The sequence below is a fragment of the Cloeon dipterum genome, chromosome 3 (assembly GCF_949628265.1).
Source record: "Cloeon dipterum chromosome 3, ieCloDipt1.1, whole genome shotgun sequence".
NCBI classification, from domain to species: Eukaryota; Metazoa; Arthropoda; class Insecta; order Ephemeroptera; family Baetidae; genus Cloeon; species Cloeon dipterum.
This window is the reverse complement of record NC_088788.1, coordinates 19870534-19883232: the sequence shown is the minus strand read 5'-3', so window position 1 is coordinate 19883232 and position 12699 is coordinate 19870534. Positions and strand designations below refer to the sequence as shown.

Sequence of the window (12699 nt, the reverse complement as noted above, 5' to 3'; positions counted from 1 at the left end):
ATGTAATCTTTTTGGAAATTTAGTGCTAACTATATGCATACGGTGCAAATCCTTTGATATTGGTGTACATCATATATTTATTTCGGTATATGACACAAAATTGGTGAAAAAACTGATTTAAACATTTTTGTATTTTTTACATTTGTAAATTTTATGAAACACATTTCTAACGTTTCTAAAAACAAAACGTTTTCATAGTTGATGCATCATTTGTACATTTGTTGTATATTTATCTTGCTGCATCGTATATTTTCTCATTATTTGTGTGTCTGGAGCAAAATCATGTGATTTTTCGTATAAATTTTAAATGTTGGAGAAGCCTGGCCTTTGACCTTACATTCCTGGTTTTGCAACTTTACCACCTTGAAAAAGTGCTTCGTGATCTTTTTGCTAGCCTTTATTTAGACTGACCCTAGTGGTCTTGCCCGACCTGGACTGTGGAGATTAAGTATTTCCGTCCGCAGAGAGCCATTCCCATTTTTTTACTCCGAATCACACGAGGCAGATAAGAATTTGTTGTTTTTTTATTAGGCGACTGCCGCCAAACATTGGTCTCTCGAATGGCGAAAGTCGGGTGCAACGGCCATGACTATGAATTGCCTTTATCATCTTTCAGCAGACTCGGAAACGTGCTCGCCGTTTTTGTCGTTGAATCGGATCGGCTTGATTGTTCTGTGCGCTGTGCCGTTATACGCGAATAACTCGTTCTAAAAACTGGCCCTTCGCTAGGCAGGAAATTCAATCTGGTTTTATCTTTATTCATAATACACGACGGCACTCATTTGCATACTGGAAATGACTCATGAAACCAGAACACAAAAGTGGAGTGCTCGGATTGAGCCATTAAATAGATTACTCTCGAGTCGAGCTGAATTTCGAGGAGGAAAAATGTCATTCCTCAGTAGCTAGACATTCTATGTTCAATCCCACTCAGAGGATTTACAAATATAATGAGTTCAACTGAAGAGAGCGTTAAAAGGACATTCCTTGGAAACCTCTTCTTAAATATTGCAAAGCTGCAATGTTCATGACTTCATGAGTTCTTTTTTATAAAAATAAAATAACAATTCTTAGTTCAGACTGATGAGTGCTTTTAAAAAAATATATATTTGTACAGTTGCAAGTCTAATGGAGACTTAATATTGTATTTTCAAGACGTTTCATATTGTTTTACTGGTGAATATTTCCACGGTCTTAATGACTGCAGTCCTGTATGTGAATGGGGAATTTAATTTTTCCTGCTGTAAAATCGCAAATCATTTCTAGGCCACGTCATCGGTATATGCAAGCTAGATGCCATTTTTGTTTGTAGGCCGTCTAATAATACGAGGATTCCACACACATATTGGATTACAGTGGTTTGTGATAGCTTAGTTCACACATTCCTCTACGCTCCTGTTTACTCGTCTGAAATTCTACCTGGAAGCGAAAAAATGGTAAATCTAGCTGCGCTCGGAAGGGAACCATGTCCGATGCGCGCGTGCAACCCGAATTTTATGTGTATTTGCTGAAGAGGGGTCGGCGGTCGTCATTGTACGGTCAACTTATTGACTTGGAGGCTCCCATGGGACGGGAAATAAAATAATATGACGAGTGGCTAATGTTGGCCTGCGGCAGGCTAATATTTTGCCCGACAAACGGAATGTAAGGCCGGTTTCTTTTTAACATGCAGCAGGAAGGCGGCGATAGAATTTTATCGCCTCGCGTACGAATAATTCAGCACTTTGCTGCAGGAAAATGCATATTCATGCCAAGTGCTGGCGATTTATATACAGATGTCCTCGCTAATGCACGGAAAGGCCAGCAGGTAATTTTGCATCATAAAGGGGTGGCAGTTGGATTTCATTGTCACAATTTGCATCCGAGCGATAACAATGCCAGCTGCACTGGTCACAGAGGGCGCATTGTTTTGCTGATGATGTATATAATAAGCGCGCACCAAATGCAAACAAAATATAATTTCAACATTTTTTATAATACAAAATAATTTTGAACTCGTCTCTTGCATTTGCTTCATATTATTATTATCATCTTTATTGTCTTTTGGCGAGGTCATACATCAGATTTTGTTACAACTCTAAATATATGCCCCCCAATTGCAATGCACAAACAAATTACACACAAAAATTATAAATTTTTAACACATGCCAAGAATTCACCACAATCATAAAATTTCTTTAAGTACAGAAAAAAAAACAAATCTTTCAGATTTCTTCACTCACTTAATAAATATTCAATGTACTTTTCAAAGAGCACTATTTGTGCTTCATGTTTTAAGTTCTATGATACAGCATTGAAGTTGTTGAGTTGTGAAATGAAATTCTAATGCGTGTCACACAGACGACGCAATATTTATGTGTTGTTATGTTTTAGTATAAAGGTGCTGAAAGAGATAAAATTGAATTTATTTATAACATAATTAAAAGACTGGAAACTCGTTAATTTCAGCCCCCTGTAGTAGATGAAAAAATAACTCCACAGCTAACAGGAGAATAACAAACAAAAAATTTCAACGCGTATCACCTTTACCTTTGTTTACCTGATGCATTTGACAGACCTGTTTGTGTGTATATATTTATATGATATTATGATTTTCATGTAGTGCTCTGTGATTTCACATTGATGAATAAAAACAGAAGATTTTTTGGCAGATGAATATTTTGTTTCACGTGTCACCAAAAAGTGTTGTGACCGCTTGCAAGAAACAAACACGACGTTATCCTCAACAGAGTTCAACCCACCGACGCAGAAATGAAAAGTCTGTAGCACGATTTGTGAACGTCAGTGGCGAAGAAAAAGCTTTTTCCGACTTTCCATTTAGCTTCAAACTTTCTCGTGCTCCATTCAACGACGCAAAAATAGCAACAAATCAGATTAACATCCGGCGGAATAGCTCGGGTGCTGAAAAATTCACCGTCAGCAGAAGATGAGTTTCGCATGTCGCAAAAAACTTAACAAGCGTGTTGACTCGGCGTGTAGTTTATGTTTTTGCCTCAGCGGGCTAATGGAATTGCGTTGTCTGCTACGAATTGCCTCGATCAGTCAGCCCCTCCGCTCCGTTTATTGATCAAGCCGTGTGTCTGAAATTCGCGAGCTGCAAATCGAGCGTGAAATGAGCAATCGCTCCAATTTATTTTCGGGATGACCCGACCGAACGTGACATTTGCCTGCCTCATTTGTGTTTTTCGCTCGTTGTGCATACAAAAATTTTGCTACTGCCATCACTTGCGTCATTTTATTCTGTTAAGCCTGTCACTTGGTAATTGGCAGGCGATTTGACAGCGCGTGTCATGATATCAGCGTCAAGCACCCATCCGGCTCTCTCTCTCTCTCTCTCTCTCTCTCTCTCTCTCTCTCTCTCTCTCTCTCTCTCTCTCTCTCTCTCTCTCTGCACATTTATGAGACACACACCGCTTTGTTCGTGTGCTCCCGTAAAAAGCGATAATTTAGCACCGCTGCTGAATGTACGCTTAATGATGCATGAGATGTGCTCCCACCTGAATTATGGATATTGCGTGCCACCATTGACTCATGGTTTTCTGCAAATGGCGTCGTTTTGCGGAAGCTTGTATTCGTGTCTTTATCACCATTTATAGTACAAAACTCGGCTGAAGTTTAATGTCATATTGGTTTGCACCAAAATTGCTTTTTTATTTTTGGTATTTGTATTTTTTTAAATACCCCAACACCTCTTTCCCGTCTTTCTTGTAAATTCCAAATCATAAGCTACAAACAACTATTCCAGACATTTTATGCAACAATTTTCCTAACATAAAGTCAATTTAATCCTAACGTTTGCCTTTAAGTTACAACAAGTATCCCCCTGCTCCCCCAAATATTGCCACTTTATGAACAATTATCGTAATGAAAATTCGGCAGCTAATAAAGCTGGGACCTATTTGTTTGTTGTAGGTTGGGCGATAGCGCCGGAGGAGCGAGATTGGAAGTATCGCCTCTCCATTTATTACAGTAAGCCGCAGGATTCAGGTGTGTTCACTTGCACGACGCCCCACGGACTCACAAACAGCGTCACAATCAATGTTGTGGGTAAGTGTTTTCCCCCCGCGCCGTTCCAGATATTGATCACAGCACCTCTGCGTCAATAATTGCCACCCGAAAGTTTTTGTCTCGGTGGAATCTGTGTGGTGCGAGTGCCTTTCAATCGACAATTTAAATCGTGCCCTTGGCACTCGACCTCAATCCCAATACCCACCACTGGATTTGGGATTTTTTTTCAACTCTCAGCAGGAGAAAAACTGTTGGTTCTATTGCATGAGAAATTCTTAAAATGTTTATGTATTAGTAGCAGTATTGTTTTTGGCTGAATTTTTGAATACTTATTAAACACTAATAACAAACGTAAAAAATTTGATTATTATCAATATTTAATTTTAAATTTACTTATTAAAATTTGACATTTAATTAATTTATTTAAATAATAGATGATTTTTGCACCGAAAAATTGTTGCACAAAAGTAACAGACTAATTTAATTAAATAGTCCAAATAGATCAAAATTACGAACAAGCGCTTGCGCTTCTGATATGGATGCTGAAAATAGGTAATATTTGTAAATATGTTGGAATTCATATTATCCTGTTACTTGATGAAGGCTATGTGATATAATCAAATGATTTTATTTAAATATTTAAATTCAGACGCCCATCCCTATTACGATATTAGGATATTTCGGGAAGAAACTACTAAAAATCAGGAACATTAAATATTTATTTGGTATGTTTGGTTTTTGCGTGTGAGGTCTGCATTAATTATATATTTTAATGAAATACTTATTACAATATATGATGCTTTGTTTTTGATAGGAAAATATATTCAGTTTTCCCAAAACATGTATCTAGGAAGCCTTAAATAAATAAATCTGCCCACGCAGAGCTTTTCGCGAAATCTCAGCTCTTTTACGAGCGAAAAAACTCTGCTGGCTTCGCTTTCGTTGACCGGGCTGCTGGTCGGTCAGCTGCGGAGTTTTTCTCAGTCGGGCTATCGCTACATATTGATCTCTCTTCATCACTTTTCACATCTGACCAGGAGCAGAAATCCAAGCAACTTGTGTGTGCCTTATCCATGGCACAGCATCATCGTCCTCCTTTCGTCTGCTTTCGCTCCGCTTTCTCTCTTTCCCCGACCTAATCCAGCACTTTGATCAGCTCTTTTTTACCCTTACGCAACTTCTTCAAAGCCTCATTGTAGACCCTGTTTGACAAAGTTCATCGAAAAGGGCAAATATCGCAGCCGCGTGCAATATTCGATTAGACAGGCCGAACACGACATTGCCATGCGTCGGTGCGCGAATTTGGCTACGGAGTGATTTTATTAAAATTGAAATCACCAAGGAAACGAGAGCGAGCGCGCAACCAAAAATAACAAAGTGATGGCGGCTTTTTAAACGGCCGGGCGCCATCATTTTCCGTCTGGCTGCTGCCCCCCTGATTGCAGATAAACTGCACGCGCCGCTGGCTGCGCATCTAATGAATCGGACCTTTTTGTCTTGACATATTGCTCCTGTGTTCCTCGATTCAGGGGGGAAGCCGTCCTGGTTTGGACGCCGCCAGCATCAGCTTTTAATTATTTATGCAACGGTGCAATTTTCGGACCCGTAGCTAAGCTTTTAATGGAGCTGTAGAGGCTAATCCAATTATGGCCACAGTTTGGTCTCTGATTGGTTCCGTCCATCACTGGTGATTCGATTTCAAAAGTTGCCATGGCAAATTTTAGAGAGAAAAATTGTGTTTGATATTGCAAACCTCTCATGTCAGCACACAAATTAGCCAAATGCGTAAGCAACGCTTTATTTAACTAAAAGTATAAGACGTTTTTTTTACATTTGGAGAAAAATCGATATTCTGATTTAAATCGAAATTTGAACATATATATATAGGTTAAAATGAGTTAAATTAAAATTGTTCCAAATTCTAGAGATCTTATTTTTATTGTTGCGTCTAAGGTCTGAAACACAATTTTGGAGATCATTATTCAATTTAAATAAAATTCGATCAAAATAATATGATTTTTTATATGATAGTGGCGGAATAATGAATTATAAAAATTACTAGGTAAAATTTTAAGCACGGTTAAGTCCGATAAACAATTTAGTTTAGCTGGGCTTCGAATAAATACTATACGATATGCATCAAATCGTAAAAATATTATTAATTTGTCAAACGAAAGTTTCTTTTTAGCTACTTTTTAAGATCGAAAACTTTAAGATCATTGAAGCAAGAAGTAAATTTGAAACGTAGTGTACCTTTGAGGCTCGCCCCTCCTGCCTTTTTGAAATTGGACACGCAAGAACTTTCCATTTAATCTGCACCTTCTCTGACCTTCAAACAGAAAACCTTCAAAGCCGGCGGCAAGTTTTCATCACATAAATTGGTCTGCACGGCGCGCTGACTGAGCCATTCGTTAGGGGTCGGTTCATTTGGCTCTCACGCGTAGCTTGAGGTGCATCAGTCTAGGCTAGCTTCAGCACAGATAAAGGACCACTAGTTGTTTGTGTTTGGCCTCGTTTGCACTCGCTTCTGTGTACCAAGAACGAGACGAGGGGCTGCGCTTGAACGGTGAAGCACGAAGGGCTCGCCTCACCCTTGGGAAGGCGACGCCAAACAAACTGCCGACGCACTCGCTGACTCCCCGGTGCATTCTTCTTCCATGGCAGACATATTTTCCGTCGCTTTCCTCTCTAGATGCAATTCAGTGAAAGGAAAATTCAAAGCCGCTGGGAATCGCTATCGACTGCTCTCGCCTTCATTAGTTTTCAGATGACGGCCCCGAGTTTTGAATAAAAGTGCATATGAAACGCACTTGGGGGCTCTTAACAGGATCTTTTTGCCATTCGCCGTGGCTGAAATTTATTAAGCGATGCGCCACACGGAAATTTCCATATTTTGCACGTTTACTCACTTGTTAAATAAATTCCCCGTATTGAATGTCAAATACAGCCTTTTCTCTGCATGTTGGTCGATATGGTATTTGCATCAAATATCTATTTCAAGTTAGCTTTTTTGCCACAAAGAGAGCCTGTTCCAAAATATGAGAAAAATAGAAAAGCACGTCATTGGGGAGGCTAAAAATAGTTAGGTCGGACCAAACCTAATTTTGTATCTACCCTTGTCATATTTGCAGTGCTTAAACCATATTGCCCAATTTTTCCTTTAATATTTTCTTCTTATTATAAACAAGAATATTTCTCTTATTTCATAAAATTAAAACACCATTCTTCCATATTTCCTTAGCAAATCGAAATATTCATTTCTTTAAGTTCAGTCCATTGAAAACTACGAGGAATAGAAGACACACGAAATTAACTCTATTTACTTATTAATATATTATAAATTTTATAAGATAATCAATTGCACAAAACGTGCACAACTTAAGTTTAGCATTAATTTCAAATATAAATTGGAAACCAGGAACCAAATTTAATAAGTTTCTTTGACTTTCCAAAATTATTTGTTTTAAAATCTTCTCTATGAATGTTACTAAACAGAAGATAGTTTTTTTTCAATTCATAACCTTGCAAAGAAATTTAATTCACATCATAATATGCCTTAGAAAATCAAAATAAGTTTTCTGCGTGTGATTTCAGCTGTTCACTGCGCGCCCTTGGAGGTTGATGACCCGCACGTGACCGCAAGGGTCGAAGGCAGCAGACTGGGCCATACAGCGGTGTTCCAGTGTCCCATGGGCTTCGTCCTGAACGGCACCGCTAATCTCACTTGCCACGCGACAGGTACATTCAAAATCAATCGCTGAAATCACCACTTGGATTGGAGCAGAACAAACGATCGAGCAGATGCGTGAAAAGCAAAAATAAAGCATAAATATTTGATCGGTTAAGCCGTGCGGAAAGCCGTGCTCATCTTGTGTGAAGTTGGCGCGCACCCAGCCAGCTTAAATTCGCAAACCTGGCCACGGTGCACGTCAATATTTTACCATTTCAGCCAACTCTTGGCCGCCGCGCTTTTCTTCTTGGCACACGCAGCCTTGACCTCCAGACAAGCGTGTACTCTTTTGGCCATCGCTCAAAGTTTTTGCGGACTGTTTATCCAGCACAAACGTTTTTACATCACAAAATTTGTATTTGGACAGTTTAAACACTAGCGAAGCTTGAATAACATGGGCATCGATTTTTTGTGCGCACCTTTTTCAAAGAAAGGCTTGAATATATTTGGAAGGGGGCAATAAAAAATACTTGAGATATTAATTTCCGAGAAGTCTTTCACAACTTGCTCCTATTGTAATATTCTGCAATGATAGAAACACTTTTTTCATCTCGCGAGCGTGCTCTCTCACTCCACCTGTTAAAAGTTGCAACGGTTTAATTAAAAACATCCTGTCGGTTCTGACTGCTTCATAAAACGCCACTTCATCCGCGGGCGCACAAAGCGAATCCCTCTCGCCGCTCTTATTTCCCCTTTTATATTTTTCCTCCTGGATTTTTCGCTTTTCTGCACTCAGCGTGCTGCTTGTCAGTCGAATTTGTGCCCGCCAACCCCCTGCATTATTTGCTCTTGCCACCCTCGTGAATTTCACTAGACAAACTTTAGACTCGCTGAATAACAATCAGACGATCGCTTCTTCGTATTCGCTCTCTCAAATGCGAGTAATTGAGTAAATCCCATGGATTTGCACATTTGACAAGTTTGTCTGAGCTTCGACGTTAACAATCAATAATTTTAAAACTTTTTTAATTTATTTTCTTAAATATAATATATATTAACTTTTTTTTCTCTATTTTTTGAAGTGACTTACCACTCTTGTACAAGTATGAGGACTGAATGCAAACTCTAGCATAAACCTGTGAACATTGATCATTATTCATATCTGGTGTACACATTTTGTGTCCAATAAATTCTTCATTCGATTTACATTTGTATTAACTCCCTCATTTTCAGTTGATAATGATTTTTATAGTTCACAAGAATTATTTGAAATTTCTTTCATTTAAAAAATAAAATGAATCAAATCATTTTTGAAAAATAGATTCAGCAATTTTTTCCTTTTTTTATATTTAATTCACCTTTGAATTTTTTGGTGCAGGAAAGTGGTCCGGAACGCCACCACAGTGCAACCCAGTGCGGTGTCCGCGGCTTCGGGACATTGGCGACCCGCACCTGGAGCTGATCGAACAGAACACGACGTACCTAGGCCGTGCGTACTACCGCTGTCGGTGGGGCTACCGACTGACGGGGCCGCCGGGGCTCGAGTGCGGCAGCGACGGCAAGTGGATCGGTGAGGTGCCGCGCTGCCAGCCGGTGCACTGTCCGCCACCCAAGCCGCCATTCAACGGTCGCATCCTCGAGGCCGGCGGCAGAGCACTCTCGGACGGCAGGTATGCCGTCGGTAGCGCTGTCCAGTTCGGCTGCTCAGATTCGCACCAGCTGGTCGGTGAGCCCACCATTGTCTGCACTGAGAACGGATTTTGGTCGCACAAAGCGCCACTTTGTGAGTATACAGTTTTTTAATGGATCGATCTGGCATCACTTTAAGATCAGATATAGTTTTTCTTAATTTTAAAATAGAAAATTTTTATTATCCTTTCATCCAATCTAGTTCCAGAGTAGTATTTATTGACCCCGGCAAGTTGTCCTTTTTAGTTAAAACTCATTCGCACAAAAATAATTTGGACAGCCAAAAAATCAGGTATCTTTATCGCAATGGCTGCAAACGACAATTCGTTGTCAGGCTTCCCTTGCTCACCACCCTTTATTCAAATTTCAACTCGAACCGCGGCGAACGAACGAGAGTAAGCTCTCCGGCTTTATGATCACAGAGTGTGTATGTGTGTGCGATCGAGTAAATCCGCTGGCCACGTAGAGCAAATACTGCCACTATGGTTTCGCGCTGCGTCGGAAAAAGCGGCGGCAAATTCTGCCTGCGTGAAATAATAATCGTATTTGCCGTTTGATGCGCGGCGTGTAATTTTTGCTCACGTGAGAGCCCGAGCATTGAGTCGGACGGGCCGGCTGGTAATTAGGCCAATATCCCCGACTAAACCGCCGGCCGCAGCCGCCGAATGCAAAGCAGACGGTCTTATGGCTCTGCTACCCCGCTTTGATACTCTGCGCGCCGACCATCCAGCAGTAGACTATGGTGTATGTGTGAGCTCCACTTGGAAATACGTTTTGCTAATGAACACACGCCAGCGGATGAGTTTCAATTCAAATGCCCGTTTGGGTTCTGATATCCACAAAAGAAATTAATCATTTTTGAGCGTTAAAATTTGAATTATATTTCCTCCAGTCTCTTGAAAAAAGGCACGAATTTATTTTTAAATGTAAAATGCTCTTGTCGCTTAGGTAATATTTTTTTTTTAAATAAACTCCCCTATAACTTCAGCCTAAGAACTCGTCTTGGTATTTGAATTGTGCTGAGTAGTTTTTAAAATGGATGGCTACTCGCTGTCGTAAAGAAGAAATTTCTGAAATTGCTGCAGAGAAAACAAAAGCGTTTCCATAGCCAGGTTTGCTGACGCGGGTTGGGATTTGCAGAACTTGCAATACAAACCAGTGCTCCATTATATTCCGTTATTGATTTCCCTGCACAATTTTTAAATTTCCCTTCCTGACAAGCAATTGGCAAATGTTCACTGCCAACTTGGGAGTTTATTTTCAATTGGTTTAACATAATTTTCCTTCACATTTACTCTCCCTTAATTCTTATTGTAGGGTTAAATAATTCAAATTTGGAATATTTCCTCTCGCAATCAGGAGTTCCTCGAATCTTAATTGTTATTTATAAATTTTTTCTTAGAACATGTGAGGATCCCTTGTGATTAAACTTGTTATCTCGGCATAAAAATTAAGATTTAATTAGGAAGTAATTTAACATAATATGTATATTTATCTTGAAACTCAAATGTTAAATAAATTCGCGTTTCGTTTTTCACACGCTCATATTTTTTTCTATAAATTATTGAACACCGCAATTTTTAATGGGATCGTCACCATTAATTGAGTTTGAAACCCTCCTCTTAAGATTGCAATCAAATTTTCTAAAACAGTGAATTCCAACTCTAGGAAATACCCCTTTTTAAAATCAAGATCCCTTCTTTGAGCCCAGCCCCGAGACACATCAAATCTGCACGCACACATGCACGTATATCCCCGAGACTTGGTTAACCTGATTATCCGGGCCTTGATCGAATCAGCAGGTCTCAAGTTGTGTGTCTGTTGGGCGTGTTTCAGGCAAGCCGCGGTGTCCATATCCAGGCGACCCGGAGAACGGCCGCATAGCGCCGCTCAAGTTTTATTACGAGCCCGGGGACCACGTCAAAGTGACGTGCAATCCGGGCTTCGTGATTCGCGAGCGCACCGCAACTTCGAGGCCGAGTTGTCGGCAAGACGGCTCATGGTCGGAGGAAATCCCCAGCTGTGTCGACTACACTCAGGTCTGAGTGAGCGAGCACGGATTTTTGCACTTTTCCGCCGCAAGCACAAGTGAACCGCGACGGCAACTTGCGAGTGGAATTGACGTTTAATTGTGTCATAATGACTTCCTTGGCTGGGAACGAGTGTGTTGTGTACGCCAAATGCAAGAGTTACAGCCCGCGTGGTTTTTAGTTATTTGTAATATATTTGTGATGCTTTTATTGGGAACGTGTGAGTTCTGCGAGTTCTGCGTGTGCATGTGTACCTACTTTTGTAAAACGATAAGCGTAGTGGCGCCACCTGATCGCATTCATGTAATCAACACTCGTGTGTTATTTGATACTTAATGGGGCTAATATGTGAACCCTAGATTAAATGTTTATGTAACATCAGAAGGGCTGTGAAATTTTAAATCTGACCGGTCGCATCTGGTAAAACCGTTTCAGTTGAATAATGTGTCTTAAAATTTAATCCCCGAAAATTTAAAGAAAAATACAATTTTTACTGAAAGGGTGAAATTAGTAAGATCATTAGGTGCACGAGTATATCCCAACCGTAAAAAGACGATGTAGTGACATGTACGTATCCGACAAAATTCACAGTCCTTCTCAGATAGCTGTAGCCTATATGAGAAAATGATTATTGCACAAGATATTTTTTTCTTAAATGATGGAAAATTCAAGTGTATTTGACTGCGATGTAAGTAATTTAATCATCAGGTGGCGCCTTGCTTGGATCAAATATTCGTAGCATTATATATTAGAGTGCTGGACCGCGATCTTGAATGATCTCAAAACCCGAAAAATGTACGTAGATCTCATATTTGAAATAAAATGGTAATTACTGCGGCTAGAGTATCATTTGCCTGTTGCAATAGTGTACATACAAACAATAAAAATGACGGAATGTAAACTGACTTTAAATTTTCCCCTCTTAATTATTTTGATTCATTTGAAAAGAAGAAACAAACAACTTTTTTAGTCTCACAAGCAGACGTCCTTTACGCCACGCCTTTACACAACGTGTGACGCGTATTTTCATTTTATTATGAACTCTCAACGCGCCTCCACTCTCGGTGCTAATTGAATCGCTCAGTTCTAGCTTGAGAAATCGATGATCAATTAACCAGGGCAAAGTGAAGAACACTTAGAGCAGCAGTGGCGAGCGGGCGTCCAACGGGAAAAAGGCATGTTCTTTGTTTCTCGGTACATGTAGCGATAAATCAAGTTGATTTATTGCGTACATTGAAGTAAAGAAGGCCACCGCCACCTCGTTTGACCCTTTTTAATTAGAGCAGATACCACGGGGTTGTT

The 12699-nt window shown here is 40.0% G+C and overlaps 1 protein-coding gene across 1 annotated transcript in view; it reads left to right on the top strand.

The window, feature by feature from the left end:
• LOC135939235 (locomotion-related protein Hikaru genki-like) overlaps positions 1–12298 on the top strand; it is a 40027-nt gene extending 27729 nt beyond the window's left edge. Inside the window, exons 6-9 of the mRNA XM_065483509.1 lie at positions 3913–4047; positions 7603–7746; positions 9057–9461; positions 11204–12298. Of these exons, the coding sequence (XP_065339581.1) occupies positions 3913–4047; positions 7603–7746; positions 9057–9461; positions 11204–11412 (893 nt within the window). The 3' untranslated portion in view covers positions 11413–12298. The remainder of the gene's footprint in view (positions 1–3912; positions 4048–7602; positions 7747–9056; positions 9462–11203) is intronic.
• The last annotated feature ends 401 nt before the right edge of the window (positions 12299–12699 follow it).